The sequence below is a fragment of the Scophthalmus maximus genome, chromosome 19, assembly GCF_022379125.1.
Source record: "Scophthalmus maximus strain ysfricsl-2021 chromosome 19, ASM2237912v1, whole genome shotgun sequence".
NCBI classification, from domain to species: domain Eukaryota; kingdom Metazoa; phylum Chordata; class Actinopteri; order Pleuronectiformes; family Scophthalmidae; genus Scophthalmus; species Scophthalmus maximus.
In genome coordinates, this window is record NC_061533.1 from 7,052,252 (window position 1) to 7,072,794 (window position 20,543).

General features: G+C 40.3%; 1 protein-coding gene across 2 annotated transcripts in view; it reads left to right on the top strand.

Annotated features, from left to right (window-relative positions):
- Positions 1-321: 321 nt before the first annotated feature.
- Positions 322-20,543, top strand: part of LOC118314643 (ADP-ribosylation factor-like protein 15) — a 90,236-nt gene continuing 70,014 nt past the window's right edge. The window contains exon 1 of one of the 2 annotated variants that reach the window (XM_035641225.2): positions 322-837. In XM_035641225.2, coding sequence (XP_035497118.1) covers positions 826-837 — 12 coding nt within the window. In that variant the 5' untranslated portion in view covers positions 322-825. Of the gene's footprint in view, positions 838-6,810; positions 6,954-20,543 lie in introns of those variants that run through there. The other variant, XM_035641223.2, reaches the window with a different exon arrangement.

The following is a 20,543-nucleotide window of genomic DNA, read 5'->3' on the forward strand; positions in this document are numbered from 1 at the left end:
ATGAAATCTAAATAAAAATAATAATAATATAATAATAATATTAATAGTAATACTACTACTACTAATAATGATAATAATAACAATTCTAGTAATAATAATAATAAAATACTACTACTACTACTACTAATAATAATAATAATAATAATATACTACTACTACTACTACTAATAATAATAATAATAGCAAAAAAATTAAATCTGTCGGGGGACATTTGATTGCAACACAAACACGTTCGATGATCGTCGATTTCCTGTCACTGCCTCCATGTGTTCGGTCACGTGACCACGCTACGTGCGACTACGTGCGTGACGTACAGGTGACGTAGCGGCGGAGCCGTCGCTCGCTTCCTCAACCGGACACACTCCGCTGATATTGTGTGATACAAAAAAAAAGAAAAAAGAAAAAGGACAAAAAGAAAAACCTGGTGAGCCGGCGGACGAGGGGCTTTTCAAAAAAAAAAAAAAGCACACGGACCGAGAGAGAGAGAGAGAGAGAGAGAGAGAAAGGCCCTCGTCGTCGTGGTTTTTAAACAAACTGGCGAAGAAGTAGAAGAAGAAAAAGAAGTAGAAGAAGAAGAAGAAGACGAAGAAGAAGAAGAAGAAGAAGAAGGCGGCGGCGAGGAACCTCCACAGAACGGCTGCTTTCTGTTGTTGTTGATATCTTGTTGATAAAGGCGGGGGATACAAAGCGACGTGCGGTCGACCCCCTCCCCTCCCTCCTCCTCCTCCTCCGTTACATCTCGTTGGGACTCGTTCGAGCTGAAGACGGAGCTCTCCCTCCTCACGACACCAGTTCGCGCTGCGGTGACCGGGTCAGCGATAGTACATGGATTATCTGGTGAGTGGACATTGTCCGGCTGCTGCTTCTTTCCCCCGAGCACACACACTGGTCCCGGTCAGACAGTGATGCAACTCCGGGGATTAACAACACAAGAGGCGTAGTACGACCGGCGCTCCTGTGATGCTAATGTGTGTGTGTGTGTGTGTGTGTGTGTGTGTGTGTCAGCTGTAGCCTCCACCACCTCCAGCTGTGTGAGCTGGGTCCAACCGGTTGGTCTGTTTACATGTGAAACACTTTACCTAGCTACACCCCCTGGAGAACAGTTGGTCAGGCAGTGTGGTGGTATTTGTGTGGAAACACACACACACACACACACACACACACACACACACACACACACACACACACACACACACACACTGTTGTGTTTACTGCTGAGGAGTTGGGGCTGCAGTGTGTGTGTGTGTGTGTGTGTGTGTGTGTGTGTGTGTGTGTGTGTGTGTGTTGAAAGTCGGTGTCAAGACGTATGTGAGATGGTGTGTTACTGTGCCTTTCATTGAGGAGACATTGCAAAACTCACCCGTATTCCGTGTCAAAGCCTGAACTGGAAATGATCACTCCTGTATTTTGAATTTACATCCAGACTTGGATTACTGCCGTTTCCCCGTTTCACTTGCCCTCAGCGAATCATCCCCTTCTTTCCCCCGCTTACAAATGGTCCCAAAAATGCTGCTGTGAACTCATTTTTACGGTCTTTGTTTTGACTTCTAGAGCCTGTGAATACACCTGTGACCTACTGCTACCCTACACCACCAGCAGGTCACTTAGGTCTTTGGACCCGGACTCACTTACTGTCCCCATGGCTCCGTCATTATGGAATGCTCTTTCGGCTCACGTGAAATCTGCACGTTCTGTCAGTGCTTTTAAGAAAAAGCTCAGAACTCACCTGTTCAAACTGGCCTTTGTCTAGTTTTCCACAAATGTCCTGTTGTCGGTGTCTTTTGTTGTTTAATTTATGCCCTTGTATTCTTTTATTTCAAGCACTTTGTGACCTGGTCTGTGAAAGGTTCTGTATCAAATAAACTTTACTTACTTACTTACATAGTGTGAAGAATACCTGTGAAACAAAAGGGTGATTACAGCTCAGACCAGTGCACCGGCTTTGGCCTGGGAGATTATGGGGTTTTTGGGCCTTTGCCCACATTGTAGGGATGGGATGGGTGCTGCTGAAACAATGTGCAACAATGGAGAGGAAGTTGTACCAGAATTTCCCCTGGGAATTCATAGAGCCAGAGAGAGGGGATGAAAAGAGAAAAAAGAATACACAGACATTGCGCTGTCATATCACAAGTGGAGGGGAGACAAGAGTGACGGTGTGAAACACAGAGGGACTTGCCCACCCAGTGTTATCAGCTTGTTTATAATGGGCCTCCCAAGCTTTGGGACCTTTGAACTTCTGCTTCACACTCTGACATTTCTCGAGTCAAAACTAAATGAAGTCCTATCATTCGTCAAACTGGCACCAGAACAACTGTGTATGGTCAATGCAAACTGATTAATATCGAGCTTGTCTGTAGCTTCTGGTCTTTGCGTGTGACACATCTTGTGGAGAACAATAGTGGAGGCCAAAGTTCCACAGTCTACATTAGTTTTTATTTTTGGGAAACTAGGTGACATGTCAGTTGAAAGTTGCTGGTACCCCCCCCCCCCCAGAAAAAATAACCCAAATCATCCTCGTGACATGAACAGCATGAAATCGGTTTCACCGTCTCCTCTTTCTCTGCTTGATGTGCTACAAGAACAGGGAGGCCTTTATTCATGTTACATCATTTGAGACCGGTTGTGGCAATAGTGTAAAAAGCCACAACCACCATTATGTTTTCAGTTAAATTAAGAATATGCACATGCCTGATCTCTTACATGATTGAAAGATTTAAGATTTTCTGTGACAAACAATTTTTTTGTGTGGAAAGCACAGCTGTAACTATGTGGACTGTCGGAGCAGAGAGCTTGTCCGTCCTTGGAGGTCAGGCACGCGATAGGCGCAGGTCCTCCTTTCCTGCTGTGCCATACTGGAGACCTGGCACAACAACTCAGGCCAAAACAGTCTCTTTCGATTTCCTATTAATAGGTAGGAACTTGGAAATATTTTGTCCTGTAAATGTGGTTGGGATGAACAGGCATCGAAGCACATTATTATGCCGGCTAATAACTGTGGTTTGAGTTATGATGATGACTGCGGTACATGAGAAGTCTGGCCTGTGTAGGATTCTGTTTCAGCTGGGAGCTTGTTGGAAGACTGTACTCCTGCCCGGTCAGTGTAGTGTTAAAAAAAGGACCACACAATACGGCAGCCCCGTTGGAGGAATTTACTGCTGGCTGTTGCCATGATACAGTCTTACCAAATTACAAGTGTGTCCAAGTCTCAGACCCCAGAGACTTCACCAGACAGGACACATCCAACGTGTTGTGAGTGACATCCAATGGAGAAAACCAAACTATGACTCTATTCTTACACTTTTTTTAATTCTCAAGAAAAAGCATGCAGAGTTATTGTGAGGTTTACTGTAGCAGACACTCCTCTTAAAGGGCCTTTCCATCTTATGTATACTCACTTCATTGCCTTATTTGTGTTCAGCTTGGTAGATCGACCGCTTGTAGGCTATTTTATCAATCTCACACACAACATTTGCTATTTGAGGTGACCTTCAGGTGGACCGAACCAATCGCACAACCTCCTTGGCAGAGGTAATGATGGGGGTGACGGATAACCGCTGCCCATCTGCTAATAGGCTGGACCACACCTCTACTAATGTGGCTCATGTTCAGGAAAAATAAACAGAAGGAAAAATGTCGGGGAATACTTTTTAGGCAAAAAGGACATAAATAGTCTTTATTTATTTTTTTTAAGTTTTAGCAACAAAGGATGGTGTAAGAAAAGTTGAATATATATGTAATTTTATGATCATTGACTTTTAAGATGAACAGTAAGATTGAATGTTTAATTTTGATTTAATTCAATGCATTTTTGTTGCTGAAAACTTATATATTTCATATGATATATTTCACCATGAAGTGGCGGATTTGCGTATTAGTATCTGCATTACACTTTAGTTAAAATTATGTCAAAAACACCAAACCAATTGGATTTTCCACTGTTGTGAATGCATTATTTTAAAAGTATTTTTTAGTAACGCTGCCTGATGGCTAAAGATTCTCAATTGCCAGATTATGTATGACTTAGCTACATATTGCTTAGAATACAACTTTCAATTGCACTTTGGAAAAAGCTGTGGACATGACTAGGGCTGACAATTAAATTTTTTGAAGAGTTGCTGAACCCCATATGAATATCATATTTCATATTTCTGAACCTAGAAGAGGTATACACTAAACATCAACTGAGAAAGCAGTTATTCAGCTGCCATTACTATTAATAGTTTTGTCAGACACCTGTTTCAGTTAGTTTGAAAGGACTACGCTTGCTGTCTTGCACCTGTTTTACTTGATCCCTTATTTCCCTTTCGTGTCTTAACCCCTTTAATGAAAATAAATGGTCTTCTTAGAAGCCTGTGTGAGTTTTTGGCGGACCAGCTCTATTTCAGAGCAGATCTCCTGTCTAAAAGCACACATAGCAGGCCATAACAGAGAGATCTCTCACCACTGTAAAACAGGAAATAGAGCTGATGGGAAGATCTTGGCAGCACATGTATACAGCTTGTTAGCTTATAGGACACAAGGCTGGTGTTACTTTTTCCCTCCTCTCAATTTGTCCCCTGTCTGACCGTGTCATACATCTCGCTGGTGCAAGCAGACGTCTCCGCCAAACTCAAGCATATATGACCTACTGTATGAAGATAAGAGCGCCAAACACCATCACAATCTCACAAAAAATATTTTAACAAATATTAGGCTAATAATTTACTTTGAGTGGTCACTTAAGTTGTCCTGAGTTCCTTGAACCCACCCTTTTTAACCAAGTTGCATAGCCTCCGGGCTGTGATGTGAAATTCCTCTCTGAGCACAACAGCATTCCTGAGTTTCTGTTCCCTGATTTTAACATGCCAGCTGCATGTCAGCCAGGTTCTTGTGTCTGCTGGTTTAGTCCGTTGCAGTAATTGCCTTGTGTCTGTGGAGAGTGCTCATGAGTCAGCATCTTCTTGGGCTAAAGCAGCATCAGTGTAGCTGTGGGAGATAAGGGAAAATTTATGGGGCTTCATAATGCTATGATGGTGATCAAGCACGAGCACTTTGAGTTCCTTTTTGTATTGACATCCACATAAGTTGATGGGCCGTTTGTCTAATGAGGGATTAGTGAACTGTATTCATATTTTTTATTGCATTTCCTTTCCTTTCCTTTGCCTTCTTTCTGGCCATAACCACCCCCATTGTATCGTTCCCTACAAAGCTGGAAAAACAAATATAATGGACATGGATCTGTGGAGGGATTTGCTGTCAGTGGTTTATTATTCTACTCTATTTTCACTTAAATAATCGTGAGTCCCTAAAAGCCATAAACAATTGCAGTTGGTTAATAAGAGTTTTATCTGTAACTTGAGTTTTTGAGATAGGCATATCTTGTTGACCTAAAGTCAGACTGAATGATGTGCTATAGAACTATTATATGCTATTAAAGGAGACATATTATGCTCATATTCAGGTTCCTAATTTTTATTTGGGTAGTAATTTGAAAAGGTTTAAATACTCTAATGTTCAGAAAACACGTACGTTTTCTTCATACTGTTCATTCCTGCAGCTCCTCTCTCCAGCCTCTGTCGTGGTTTTAGCTCCTGTCTCTTTAAGCCCCCCCCCCCCCCCATGAAGACCAGTCTGCTCTGATTGGCCAGCTGGCTCACTCTGTTGTGATTGGTCAACTGCTTCCAGCGCATTTAGGAAGTGACGGCCTCCACTCTCACTTTACCTGGCTTTTTGGGAGAGGGGCTCCCTTTAATGCAGACTTTGGGCTTTTTAACTTTGCAGACTTTTTAAATACACTAAAAAAAAAAAAAAAAATAACACAATAGAGGAAAGGGAAAAACTCAAAAAGTGTAATATGTCTTCTTTGAATAAAACCATAAAGTGCTTCACAATATTTTCATTGTCAAGTACTTAATATATCTATATCTATATCTATCTATATGTATATATATCTATGAATATGTATAGATTGCTTCATAGCTCAACGTTTTTTCTAATGATCTAACTAATGATTTGTTGTGATTAGCCAGTGCAGTGAGCCTCGGCAGCATACGGAAATGAGACAATCAAGGATGGTGAAAAATAGCGGTACATTATTATTATTATTTTTGTCGTTATCCACCGGCCCATTGCTGCGTTGGGAATGTTCCCGGTGCTCATCGATGGCCTGTTGGATTAAGACTGACAGGCTTGTTATCTGTGGCTATATCATCATTCAAATAATTCAATAGTTTAATTGGTTGTCACTACGTCTTATTGCTTTACAGTTAACCATACACCTGCAGTTTGTCTGCAGATTTCGGGCAGCAACTATTCTAAGACAGCTGAGCTGACCAAAACAAGCTATTTAAACATGACTCACTTCTCCCTGAACAGACTTCCGACAAAGCCTTGCACAACAGTCACCGAAATCCCCCGCGACCGCCGTGAGCTCAAGTGGTCGATCCCATCATCCTCCTTCCGTGCATAGAAAGCACTGGTTTTCATCCTTCATGAAGCTTTTTGTACAGTATGGGAATAGTGTGTGGGTGTGTAATGGTGACTAATCCAATTTCAGTCTTATTCTGTATCCCTAGTTGTCACTGAGCCCATAATCTCTGTGGAGATAGAGAGAGATTCTCACAAACTAATCTCAAGCTTGTGTCTGTCCGCTGATCCTCATGAATAGTTGTAAACACAACGCTGCCCTCAGTCCCAATCATCTACAACCTTTCAAACCGGCTTTTCTGTTGAGTGTCAGACTTGAAACAAAATGGCTTTTTGTGGATATGGGCGACTGACAGTGATTCGTTGATGGGCTGGACGTGTGTTGTTGACCCGGCACTGCTGTGCTCAGCTACTCCTGATCCTCCTCCGCCCATTCACTTACTCCAGAGGCTTGGCTTGTTTGTTGCCGGGGGTTACGCTTGTTGGTGAGCACAATGTCGGAGCACATGCAGCTCTCCCTCGCCTTGTGCAGGATTGGGCTTTACACGGTAAGAAAATGTATACACGCTGTTTGACGGAGAGCGGCAGGGATGCGATGTGTTGTGTGTGTGTGTGGGTGTGGGTGTTGGATTGAACACTGTTAGTTTCACCATGGTATAATCTTTCACTGTTGTAATTTGAAAAAGATACTGACCAAGCACCGGTGGCTGCTGCTTCACTGTTGCTTGGTCACTGAACAGGGAGTGCGCTTCGTTTCATTCGAGTGGGTGTCAACGTAACACTGAGGTGGAACAGGTGGACAGCAGCATTGTGATGTAAATTAAACCTACAGAGAACAAGCCGTCTTTGACTCGAGGCTGCATCTCTGAGAATAGAAACAGACACATAATGGAGCCGTATTATTCCTGCAACTCCATGTTAATGGCTCGGTCAGTGGTTGTAGTTTAGGCAGTTTTTTTTTAGCACAAATCACTTGTGAATGGATCCATGACTGTTATGTGTCAGAAGCCACGGAGGATGTATCGTTAAATTAGTATTTATGTTGTTGTTATTATTATTTCTTAGAGGTTCATTTATTCATATATTTTTTTCAGTGTGAGAGACCTCACAACTGTTATGACCACTACTTCATAATGTCAATGATAATAAGACAAATGGACTTAAACATAAAAAAATATTAACTATTGACAGAAAGTTAAGGTTAGACATTAATGTAATTAACACATTAACAGGAATGCTTTAATGCAAATGTTTTTTGTGTGGTGCTGCTACTTGTTTGTGGCAATGGTTTTGCTGCACATTTTTTGCAGATAACTGTTGTTTGTTCAATATTTTCGGAACCAATGTCTCTGCCTCTTTATTGCCTATTACCGTTTCTGAACTCGACACATGTAATTTTGCTTTGGCACCACATCTTTCGCTCTCTCCAGGCTCTGTCCCCTGATTCTTTCTGTCTAGAAAAAGCTGCAATGCATTGAGTATGCTTGAGATATCCTCCACCCCCAGCTTCAAGCAGTTGTATTTTAACCAGGGCTGATGACTCATGTTGTATATTGTCAGGTTCCCTGTTATTCTCTGACTAGATGGTTAAATTTTTTTTTTTCAATGAACACCAACACAGAGGGTAATTTTTCCATGGGAGTGTTTAACATTAAGGTTTTGCTTGGTGTTAATTCGGTGCATTTGAACTTGTGTCGATTACTGCGCCTGAAGTCGGTGTTGTAGTAATCTGAAAATTATATTACAGTGGGAATTAAATGAACACGTTCATAATGTTTTTTCAAAACAAATGGAAAGACCACTACCTGCCGAATTGACAACACGCCCACATCAGACAGACGCCCGTTTACAAACTAATCAATGTCCCCCCCGTGGACCGTAAGTTACTTTTCAGGCTCTACCAAGATATACTGTGGGATTATTGAGTGCTTAAAGTGGGGATCAATACAATTCTAAGGTCTAAGTCATTGTGAAGTTCAAAGGAGTGATTGTTTTTACTAGCTAGTGGGCACTGAGATTGAAACCCCTGCTGAGTCACCACAATATCCTTTACAGGAGTGTGAAAAATCAAACCTCAGAATCAGAATTGTGTTTTTATTACTAAGTAGGTTTGGTGATTTGTGCATAACAAACATAGTAAATAGAATAGTGGGGGTCTCTCACTCTTGTTGATAAGGCCGGCTGCAGAGGCAAAAAACACTGTTCTTGTGGCGTGAGCTTTTGGTCCTGATGGACCGCAGCCTTCTGCCGGAGGGACGCTTTTCAAAAAAGTTTCTGTCCGGGTTGGGAGGGGGTGGCTACAGTCTTTCCTGCACGCTCAGCATGTGATGCTCTGGGAGATGAAAGATGTGATACTTTCCCAGTGCCGTCACATGTTTGCAATACAAATTTATAACTTGCTATATATATCTATATATATATAGATATATATAAAAATCCCTTTACATAGTGCTGATAATTAACTTTATCAGTCATTTCCCAACTATTTGCATCAGCTCTGTGCTGCCTCTGAGTGAACAGTGCACAATTCTTGTCTGTTTTTGACACTTTGGACTCTCCCATGCTCCTGCTGATTGTTCTCTGTGAAGTCACCCCCGCACACTGTGCACACCAAAAACAGCAGAAGAGACAGCATGTCAAAATTTTGTCAGTATTATAGACAATTTTTTTTATCAGTCTGTACCAGTCATGCCTGTCAAACTGCAGCAGAGGACCAGACAGCAATATTGTGTACTGAAAATGTTCAGAAGCTGCTGTATAGTATGAGTATACTATGAGAAAATGACTCTACTCCTCACTTGAGTCTCAATCGCTGGGTTCAAGTCTTCGTCAGTACAGCATGGTGCACATTTTGTAAATTGTTGCCTTGTACAGGCGATAAATGGCAGTATGCATTGGAGCGTGGATATAGCCTGTGCTATCTGCAACATCATTATTATATGTGCGATCTGCACCTGCCCCTTTACACTTTTAGATGCCCTGTTCAAATACAGATCAAGTTTTGTTCATTTGATTCTTGTATGCAGGTCTTTACCCATTAACTGTCTATAACATGTAAGACCAACAATAAACATCTAGACTAGACACAGTTGGACATTTGCTCTGGTACAGCTTTTGCACTGTAGTAGTACATACATGTACTACTTGCATACCATTGGCTTCTTTAAACCATGCACACAGAGGTGGCACCTTTTTATAGTTGGATAAAGACCGATTGCTGATTGAAGATTAGAGATTTTGCAGCTGTGAATAGATGTTTTACTTTTGTTTAGCACAGTTAAATCAATAGAGTTTGGGCTCTTTGTATGCGATCTGTGTTAACTGTTTTGGAGGAGGATGTAATACAAAATATGTGAACCCAATAAATGAGCGTTTATAAGGGTAGACTTCTGCTGTGCTAAGAACATGATGATGAAGATCAAGTGGTTCCCAGTTTCATTAAGTGTGCATTAGCAACGAAGAGAAACTGTAATTGGAGGTTTGCCAGCTCTCTCCCCAAAATGCTGCCAAATTGCAACAGGTGCCTCCTTTCTTGCAACCAACCTGTTTGCACTCGTCCTTTTTTTTTTCTACCTCTCTAACCGCAGAAGCACAAGTTGTGTGATATAAATGAAAATGACTTACTAACCAGTGTAATGGTGAGATGGAAGGCGTACGTATCTGTCTGACTTAGCAGGTGCTTGATCGATTAATTGATCGGATCATTCATTTGCTTCACAGCAACTGATTATAGCGGCACATGGTAATGTCATGAAAGAGGAGAAAAAAAGCGGTATCTATAATTATTCTGTGTCTACAGAAGCTGATGTTTGTCCCCTCAAAAATGTAATTGTACATCTACAAGTTGAAATGAACATTCATGAGAAAATCAGACCATACAATGTTTAACTTCAAGGCTGCACCTAGATCTTGTTAAGATTCTTGGTGGCAGCAGGTGCCGATTGACACGAGTTGTAATTGACAGTGTGCTGTGGGTACCATGGCTACTGCTCTTTAGACCCTGTCTTAGCAGGACGCCCTGGCCATAAAGGGTCTAAGTGATCATATTAAGCCCTTTGTGTTCACCTCATTATGTCATTAATGGGGTGGAAAATGGCTGTTCCACTGGTTTGCTGGCTCCGACCCCCAGGCCCAAGCCCACATCGTTCGGAACGAGAGTTTTAAGGCCGGTTCATGCTTAATTTGGAAAGGAAGGCCACAGAGTGTGCAAATGACGAGAAAATGACCTAACTGGAGTTAGACTGGCCACTGTATCCCTCCATAACTGAACCAACATGGATGCTGCAGCAGGAGGACTGGTTGAACAAAGACGAACTAGACAGCAGACACACCTGTCAGCTCCAGAAAATACACTTTTATTGGACTAAGATGAGAGCTGATAAGTGCTCGAGTTTTTATAAATGTTATCTTTTCTTAACAGTCCTGCAATACATCCCACCTTCATAAAGGCTGAGTTATGAGAGTTGTAGATCCAACTGTATGGCCTTGAGGTTGTTTTGTGCTGGTCGGGCAGATGAATGTATTATTATGTGCACCACATTTGGCGAATAAAAGAAACACTGAATAGCTTTGCAATAATAACATAAATATTTCAGTTTGAACAGATAGTTATATATGGTCTATTCTGGACTGATTAAATTCAATTTCACATATTTTTATTTGATTTCCCGACAAGGTTTGGTGAGAAAAACTGAAAACACATTAAGTGCAGTATAGTATTGTGCAGCCGCCACCAATGCGTTAACACCTGCCGCCTGTGTAACCATATAAAGATATAACATGAATATTGTACCAAAATTCACAGTTTTTCAGAGTTTGAGTGATTCAGTTAATTTATTGATGACATAACTGGAGTATTAACAATCTAAACAAGTAATTTCATTAGCCAATAAAAGGATATTGTGTTTAAACATCTCTGCAAGAAAAAAAAACTGTGTACTGATATGAACTTGAACAATATTGTTTCAAAAAAGAAGAGTGTGCTGTTTCTTTCAGAAATAATACAGAATACCTTTCTCTCTGTCATTTTACCTGATCCATTTATCAGTGTCTTGCTGAAGGCTGTATTTGACACCTGAGCAGTCAGAGTGTTTGTGTCCGGGGTTCTCATGCTGTGCCACTGCACAGGGCTTTCTCTTTTCCTGTTTCCACCGGCGTGACGCATGTTTGTCTACACTCATCAGCTGTGAGTTGCCACCTCCTCCTGTTACCTTTTCACCGACATGATATCCGTCAAGAGCCTGGGATTGTTACCATTCCCAGGCTCCTCCCTCCCTTTTCCCTCTCTTACGTCGGCCTCTCGGGTCAAGATGAGCCCACTGTGGTGTCCCGCAAGCGAGTTTTCTTATAAATATTTTCATTGGAGAGATCAATTAACAGCTGTTACATTTATCTTATTCTTTGCACATTTGTTTTTTTAAATCACACTAATCTATTATTTGACCTGGAGCCTGACTAAGGATTTTATATTTGTTGTGCAAGATCAACCCGGCTCGCAACTTAATAACAGGATGGTTCATTTGAGCAGTGTTTTTTTTTATGCCTGCTCAGTTTTGAATAGATCACTGCTAGATGTTGCCAAATGGGTCCAAAGTTCAGAGTGACACCATGGTGAGTGTAAAAAGTGGGAAAACAGAAAATGATTGACCATTGTGCTCTTTGAGCCGTGGCATTTAATTTCTAATGAGAAAATTAATTTCATTTTGTTTGCTATATTATAATAAGAATGTAAACTTTCAATTATTAGTTTGTCCTTCACTTTCTATATAAATAGTAAATGAGTGCTTGCATTGCAGTTGACTTGTGCTCTTCTGTGCACTGCATCCTTTTAAATAGGCATGTCACCTTGGCTTGTAATGTAATAACCTCTTTCAATTGTAATAACTTATCGAAATGTCATCTAAATGGTGCTGTAAATGGCTGACATTGATAAATTGGCAGATAACGGCCTGATTTGTGGGATATAATGAATGCTCTGTAGAAGGCCCAATGAAATGGAAGATATATTTTCCCATTTTGAATCCTGTCCCTGTGTTAATGCTTCATTTATCTCTTGGTATGTGGCAAATATATGACAAAAGAACAATATAGTAACACTGCCTTAAATGTTTGATGACTCATCCTGTTTTTTCTTTCTTTAACTCCCTTTCTGTGACCATGAATTCTGCCAGTGACGGACGGGCGCACAAGGATTTTCGGTGTCTGATTCAACGATTAAATCCACAGGCACGGGCTAAGTTGGTGGCAAGAAGTCTTAGACAGAGCAGGCTGTTGTCATGATTTTTGTTCCGATGTTGAGCTGCTAGTCAAGTCTGGCGCGGGGGTGTGATGCACATTCGGTGCTATTGGCAAGTGTGAATCCCAAACAATATCCAAGGCATTTCCCTCCATAGCTTTGACGTTTTATCGCAAACGTGTAAATATGCAGAATCAGATATTCACAGGTTTTTTAAAGTAGAAACATTGAGTTGTTCACTGCTGTCTTGTTCTTAAACTGTAGAGGCTCAAATTATACCTCCTTGTAATCAGAGATACTTTGAGTAAGTAAGAAGGTATTTGAGTATTAGTTTTTGTAGGAAATCCCAACACCCACCTCTGAAATTATGTTTGTTGTCAGACAAAGGCATCCTGTTTTCAAGAAGAGGTATTTTTAGCTCCCTTATCTTGAGATACTACAGGCGTTTGGGTGTAATCCGCTCATGTAATCCACCTTATCTTACTGATCATAAATGGAACCTAAATAACCTTGAGCTGTTAATGTTTCATATAAAAGTTTTTGTCAGAACTGTGTTAACCATATTAGTTTTACTGTGCACTCTACCTGATGAATAACCACAGTTCTTGCCAAAATATTTATATGGAGTAGGATTTTTCATTTCTCTCAAAGCTTCTTCAATTCAATGCAATAATTTGTTTAGGTTTATTTTTCAAGCGCTTAGAACTCATTAACCTTAAGGCGGTATTGTTTCGGTCATGCCTGTTATGTCATCAACAGGTTTTTGCGCCATAAATATTCTCTTTTTCTCACATTGTGTAAGCAGTGTACATTTCTAACCTGCTTCCGTCCCATTTTGAAAGGCAGGATGGGAGCAGCCGTTGCCCCGTCCTGGGCCACGAATATCCCACACTTCAAAATAAGCACAGGACCTGGTGGGATGAGGACTGAGAGATCACCAAGGGTCACCCACCAACTACGGAGTACTGTTTCCTAAAAATCCCAACTGCCTGTTTGTTTTGTCGCGTCAAGGACATTTCTGGGAAGGAATTTTACTCTGGTTGTTTGGGAAAAAACAAAGAATAACTTCCTGTTTGAGATCTATTGGCTGACAGAGCAGGGCAATGCCACGTTGGCCTTTTGTGTACCATGTATACCCGGAACAGGCGCAGAGCACATCATTTTCTAGTTTCATGTATTGTTAGTCCTGCCCATCAAGTTTTGCTTTTTGTGGCCTTTATGAATGATTGTTTTTAGAGATGTAGACTCAGTGAAGCTGCAGCCACATCTCAGCCGTCAGAATATGCATTGGATTCTACATAGGACACGACCAAAGCAGTGAGACAGTAAGAAGCAGAGCAGGTTAAGGGGTAGGACAATATCTGGAGCAACAAAGGTGAAAGCCAGGAAAAAACATGGAGGACAATTTTGATGTGTCCGAAACAAGCATGTGTATAGTGCTAAACTAAATATTTGGAGCTTCCTCTTCTTCAGTTCTTTTTGGTTGGCTATGTGAAAAGGATGTGTCCGTGCTAGTCAGTGAAAACGTAATATCAACCTCAAGAAATAACACAGCCTGTGGCTATAGGAAGTAGTTTATTGGGTTAGGGTGGCAAAGTTGTGGGCAGATTTGAAATTTAATTTGTTTTGACGCATCCCAGACTCAATGGCACACAAAATCGAATATTTTTAAAACTCTGTCTAATACATAAATGACTTATATGTCCAGTTTACTTTTAGGAGTTATGACGTGTTTGTAGAACGAAACATTGATGCATGTACTGTACATTTTGTTTAGTTTAAGGTCATATAGCTGAGAGAGCAGAACTAAAGCTACCACAGCAGCGATGACTTTTGAAAAGACAGTCACAATTTAAATGCATTTTCAACGCAAAATTTGCTTTTGTTACACCCATATGACACATATCCATTTTATGTGTTCATACATTCACAAATTTGTCCTGTTGGCCCATTTTTTCAGACGCCTCCATCAAAATGTCCTTGAATGTGAAACCCCTCCCCGCAGGCTTTTGTTGAGAGATGTCTTAAAGCGTATTTCTGTTACACAATAGTCTTTGTGCCCATGACATGACAGGGACCCATCTTCACACTAAGCTTAGGTCTGCATGAAACGCATATTGTAATATGCTTCTCCACAAGCCTTTGTAATACACGAGTGGGCTGCCAATTACTTACCTCTGGTCCAAACCAGAGGGCCTCTTTCCTTTTACTGGCCACCAGTCATTGTTCTTCCCCAAACCATGTGAATTCACATGATTTTTTTCTAATTGCAGATTGTGACTGCATCTATGCAAGCGACAGGAACTGTTCTTTTTTTAACGTCTTCCTCTAACAAATTCTTTCTTAATCATTCTTCCTTAAAAAAAAATTCTGAATTTCACAGAACATGGGCGTCTTGTAATTGTAATACGAGCTGTAACAATGACGTGTTAAATTGATTTTTGACCAAGACAACATTTTGGACATTTTGTCTTTGTGTCTTTTGATTATAAATTGGACAAGACGAGCAATTTGAAAACATCAGATATTGTGTATCATTGGATAAACTGAAAATAATCATGAAAAATGTTCAACGTAATTGTTGGTTGCAGCCCTAATTGTGATACTCTGGTCCACAGAGCATAAATGTGTCGTACTGAAAAGAGACACGGATCACTGACACTATTATTGCTCTCTGGTAATCATAACAACATTATTACAAATGTTTCATTTCATTTGTCTATGGCTATATCTTGTAAAACACAGACTTCCCTGTGTTGCTTAGCTGTAACATGATAACTCATGGAGGTAAAAATAGTTGCTTTTGATTCTTCATATTTTTCCATGGCGAGGGAAGTAAATACATTTTAGAGAAGAATTGGATTGACGGCTCCAACCTTTGCAATCATTACACAACAATTTTCTTTTTTCTTTTCTTTCCTTGTATCTCTTTGTAAAGATTGTCGATCTCAGAGTTCAGCAGCATCATACAAATACTTTGATTGTCAAAGATTATGTGTGTGTTAAATCAGATTGTTCTACTTGCATATCTGTGAGCTTAACTTTGTCAGTTCAAGTCTAAAAAAAACTTTTCCACTGAAAAACAGCATGACCTACCATTTTAAATGATTTTCAGGGGAAATTAATGCAGAAGGCTTTTCTATGTGTAGATGCCATTCTTAGTATTTTCTGACAAGGTTTACAACTCACAATCTTAGCTCCATTATTTAAGACAAATCTTAATCTATTGATTAGACATTCAATACATTATGTTATGCCTATCACCATGATGCATGAGACTAAAGTATGACAGTTTCTCACTGCAAACTATGTCCCTGATGCCAGATAGTGTGTAAAATAAAAAAAAGTAAAATAAGAGGAAAAAGGACGTCAGTTTCAAGTTATGTAAAGTCACACACTGATATGTAATCTAGGAAACCTTCAGTCCAGTGAAGGTCTATTCAGAATAAAATCATATAAAGAACTTGATTAAATTCTTCCAGTCAGAAAGGAATCCCATTCCTCCTTTCACAGAAAAATAAAAAAATGTCATGCTCAGTAAATGTTCTTCCTGATTACTTTCTATTTTTGGAATATCTGTAAATCTCTGCACAGGCTCACGCACTTGAGTCAAATCACAGATCCCGATGGAAGACTCGTCTCCTTCATTTGTATTGGTCGGCCGGCAAGGCTGAATGGGGAAACCAAAATCTTTCTTTGGTATTGGAACAAAACCATGCATCTCTGAATTGTAAACAACACATTGACACTCACTCAAATTTGTTTACTGTCAAAAAAATTTAGATATAAATGAACGTGCATCTTCAGGATAGATGAACCCCTCCTGGACAAAGGTCTGGAAAGAGATTTAGATTCACCTGTGATGACTGCAAACTGTAGTAAATACAAATACAATACAACAGTCCACACATGTTTTAGGTATAGCTTAGCAAGATGAAGCTACACAAATTGGTTTATTTGAAAATAATATATGTGCAAATTCTATCTGGGTTGACTCAAAACGGCCATTTTAATAATGACTTCAGGTGAATATTGCCAAGGACAACTCTCCACCTAGCGTCTCTCTGTGCCCGTCAGCAGCACACTCAGTGTAATCGCAGAGGGACTCCTAATTATGACGGGGGAGCTGGTGCAGATCATGCTCCAATTACTATTTCTGACAGCTCCATTTTCCAGCACCATAAAACAGGCATCACTCCGTGTTCGACACAAGTGATTGGACAAGTCGCTGCTGTGCCACGAGAACAAAATCAGGTCACATGAACTCACTTTTTTTAAACAATGGTTATTCAGCAGCAATACTTGAACTGTCTTTCCAGTAAGATGTAAATACCCGACATATGCTATGATGTTACCACACAAATGCCGTCGTGCCCATTGCGGATGTAATCCTCTTTGATAACAGTGATCCGAGTGAGACCCAATCTCATAAAAAAGGGGTTTCCTCAAATGAGTGCAGATATTTTTGTCCTCATGCGGAGGAAGTGTGATGAGAAGTGACGTGGGCAGCGGCATTGTAGACATGATGTGTACATGCTGCACCGCTTGTGTTCAGAAGACAGCATTTACAAAAGTCCGAAATGTGGCTTCTGTCAAATGGAAAAGAAGGATATTTGTGGAAAAACATACGTATTCCTCAACGTTTTGCAACGACTGAAGTATTGTTCTGAAACTCAGGTATTATCTTTGCACTCGTGCCAAATTATACCCAGTATTTATAAGTCAGGTAAAATCACAGTATTCCCTTAGATCGGAAGCATTTGACGACGATGCATTTTTTTGTTACACAACTATTTCTCTAACCCTTAAATTAAGATGTGAAAAGACTCCCTATGGCCCCCGAACTCTCTGTCATCATTACCCCATGGTTGTTGTTGAATTATTTGCCTGTTTCAGCTTGACCTACATTCACTTTCAATCAATGAAAGTGACTGTGTGACTCCTGTCTGTCACGTTGTGCAGCATTCCAGGCCTACGTGAGAACGTGTGAGGCAGATGGTCTCTGTAGTGCTGCTTTTTTAATATCCCCAATCGAATATTTAATGTTCACAAGCAAATGTCTCTTTCAATTCGATTATGCAATCAGATTTGGAATATTCATTGTCTGGCCCTACCCACTATCTCTCTCTCAGTAAACATCGAGACATGATGAACTACATGAAAATGTTTTCTTAAAATAGGTGGTGTCTATCAGAAAAAGTGAAACCACTTTTCAAGAAAAGAAATAATTAAAAGCTAAATTTAGCGCAGTGTGACCTTTGTAGATCTCGAGCTGCCCAGACACTGAAGCCTGGGCATTTTCCTGAACTTTTCATGTGAGAAATCTTGATCCGGACATTTTCTGGAACTTTTCCTTCCAGCCCCCTTAGTAAATTCTTTTTGAAAAATGTCAGATTGAGAATACAACAGGGAAAACTCCGAAAGATTCACAGCAAGCGAGCTGGCGCTCTACCCAGGTGCTACCCCTCGCTTGAATGCTCCAGACGATTCCCTGCTGTTGTCAACGCGTGCGTTCGTCATATGTTCACGCCAAACTCTGGGAAATGTCCGAACCCCGATTTTCATTGACTTTTGTCTGTTGAAAAGGTAGAGGTACTGGTGAAGCCATACGAGCATGTCACGACCGCACAGCTGAGCTCTAACAGCTTATCCACAATCAGTTCTCAGGTCAAACTGTTATGTAAACTTTCCAAACTCCGTATCCAAGATCAGTACTGATTTCCTAACATACCTCAGATATGCTTCTCAGCAGCGAGGAACGGCCGGTGTCTGGACATGCTTGGTATTTCTGAGGGAGCTGCCCATTTGAAGAAAGGTAGATGGCGCCCTCTGTTGTTATTGAACAGACACGCATTTGTAGCTGACGGAGACGATCAAGAGAACAGCTGAACTGTACTCTGTATCATGTGTCTTTTACTTCAAATGCCTCTTTTATTGTTTAAGGGACCTCAGCTCCCACTGCCTGGCCATTGGCATTTACAGTGGTGTTTGTTTGCACAGCAGTTACACAGTACAGTCCTAATTAATACCTTAGAGTATTTGTTTTCAACTTTGAGATGTCCGAGTTCTCAGGAACACAAGTTTTTTTAAGAGTAAAAAGGAAAAATGCAAATAGATCAAAGTGATTCCGTATTGCCAGGTGGTTTACAGAGTTGACTCAAGTTGAAACAAGATGCAGAGCAAACTAATGAAGACTCGCCGCAAGATTAGCACATCAGTAACTGTTAAACAAGTCCATAAATGTTTATACTGAAGTTTTTTAAAGGTGACGGTCCACCGTTTTCTTTTGGAAAAACAAATGGCAAAACTTCCTTGGGTTTTCACAGAGGAAGAATGGTTTAAATGCGAGTTGAAAAGGACGATGAAAAACAGAATTATAAATTATTATCAGACAGTTGGCACAAAACTGCAAAACAACGACGTCAGAGAGCTTTTATATGTTATCATGAGAAGTGCAAACTTTTTTTCCCGGTTTATCGTGAAACTGTGGTGGGACAAATTAGAGCGTGGCGCGCTGCCACAGTCTGGGTAGTTAATGAGAAACACTGCTTCACTTCAAATGCTTGTTATTCTCATGATAGTCCCGTTTGCACAGAAATTCAGGAATGTTTTTCACGAGGCAGATTACTGTATTCACTGTACTTTGGTTTAGCACATGTTGCACATTTGGTTTCTAAATCCCCCCCCCCCCCCCCCCCCCCCTTGTCACACAACCTGAGTGAGATCTTTCTTCTTGAAGAGTAAGTCAAAGTCAAATAAAGTGAACTTTATTGTTAATCAAAACAATTCAACAGTCGTCACACACAGGATTAAAATTGCGTTTCCCCATACTCCAAATGTGCAGTAATATATAACACACAACATATAGGATAGTAGTGCAAGGACAACAACAAATAGACACAACAAATGCAGACAGACAATGGACATATACATTATATAAGATATTCACAGTGTGCCAGAGTATTCAAGTTTTGAGGTTAGTTATTGGGGTGCAATAATAATAAAAGGTGCAATATAGAAAAGTGTATGTAGACACGTATGTTATTGTGTATATAAAAAGCATAGTGCAGACATGAGGTAGTAGTCATGTATTTAAAAAAAAACTTCACTTCATTGTCCATCTTGTGTTCCTTTTACTGCTGTTGTTTGTGCCCCTGTTACCAATAAGTTGATTGTTACCGTTACATGCGTAACTCATTGTTTTCATCACTGATTAATCTGTCATGGTTTTGATCAGTTGTTTTGCCTGTTGATGAAAACCCAACAAGCACAAATCTCCTAATCAGTGTTTTCAGTTTAAGAACAAAATGGGATGCTCTTATTTGAGAATCTGCATCCAACATGTGTTTTACTTCTCGAAAGCATTTCAATCTGAAGCCATGGCGTGTGAATTTTAAGACTTTAGTGCCTTTCTATCATTTCAAGTATATAAAAGCTTCACAGTGAAACAACTGGATTTTCAAATATGTAGAATTTGGACTCCAAACTTATATAGACATAAAAATAAACACAACTCGAGGTGTAAGTTCTCTGTGGCACAAGTTTCAGTCAATAAAGTTCACCCGTGTGTCCTCTGGGTGGAGCCATGTAGTCACTGATCAATGGGGCTGCAAATTTAAAGGTTTGTTGTAAAAATGTCTTCCTGAAACACACATACACATGACGTTAATACACCACATTCTATCTGTGCATCCAACAGCACACAGCCACAAATTAAACTTTTGTAATGCCAACTTTTCATTGGCATTAGATGAAACCTAGGATACAAGGCTTGATATGCAAATCATATTTTGTTGTATTCAATGGGTCACTTACCCTAATTCAGTAAAGGAAATTATTTTAGCGTTTAAATGAATAGTTTACATCGTACATCACACTCTGTGTTTGTATTTTTATCAGTCAT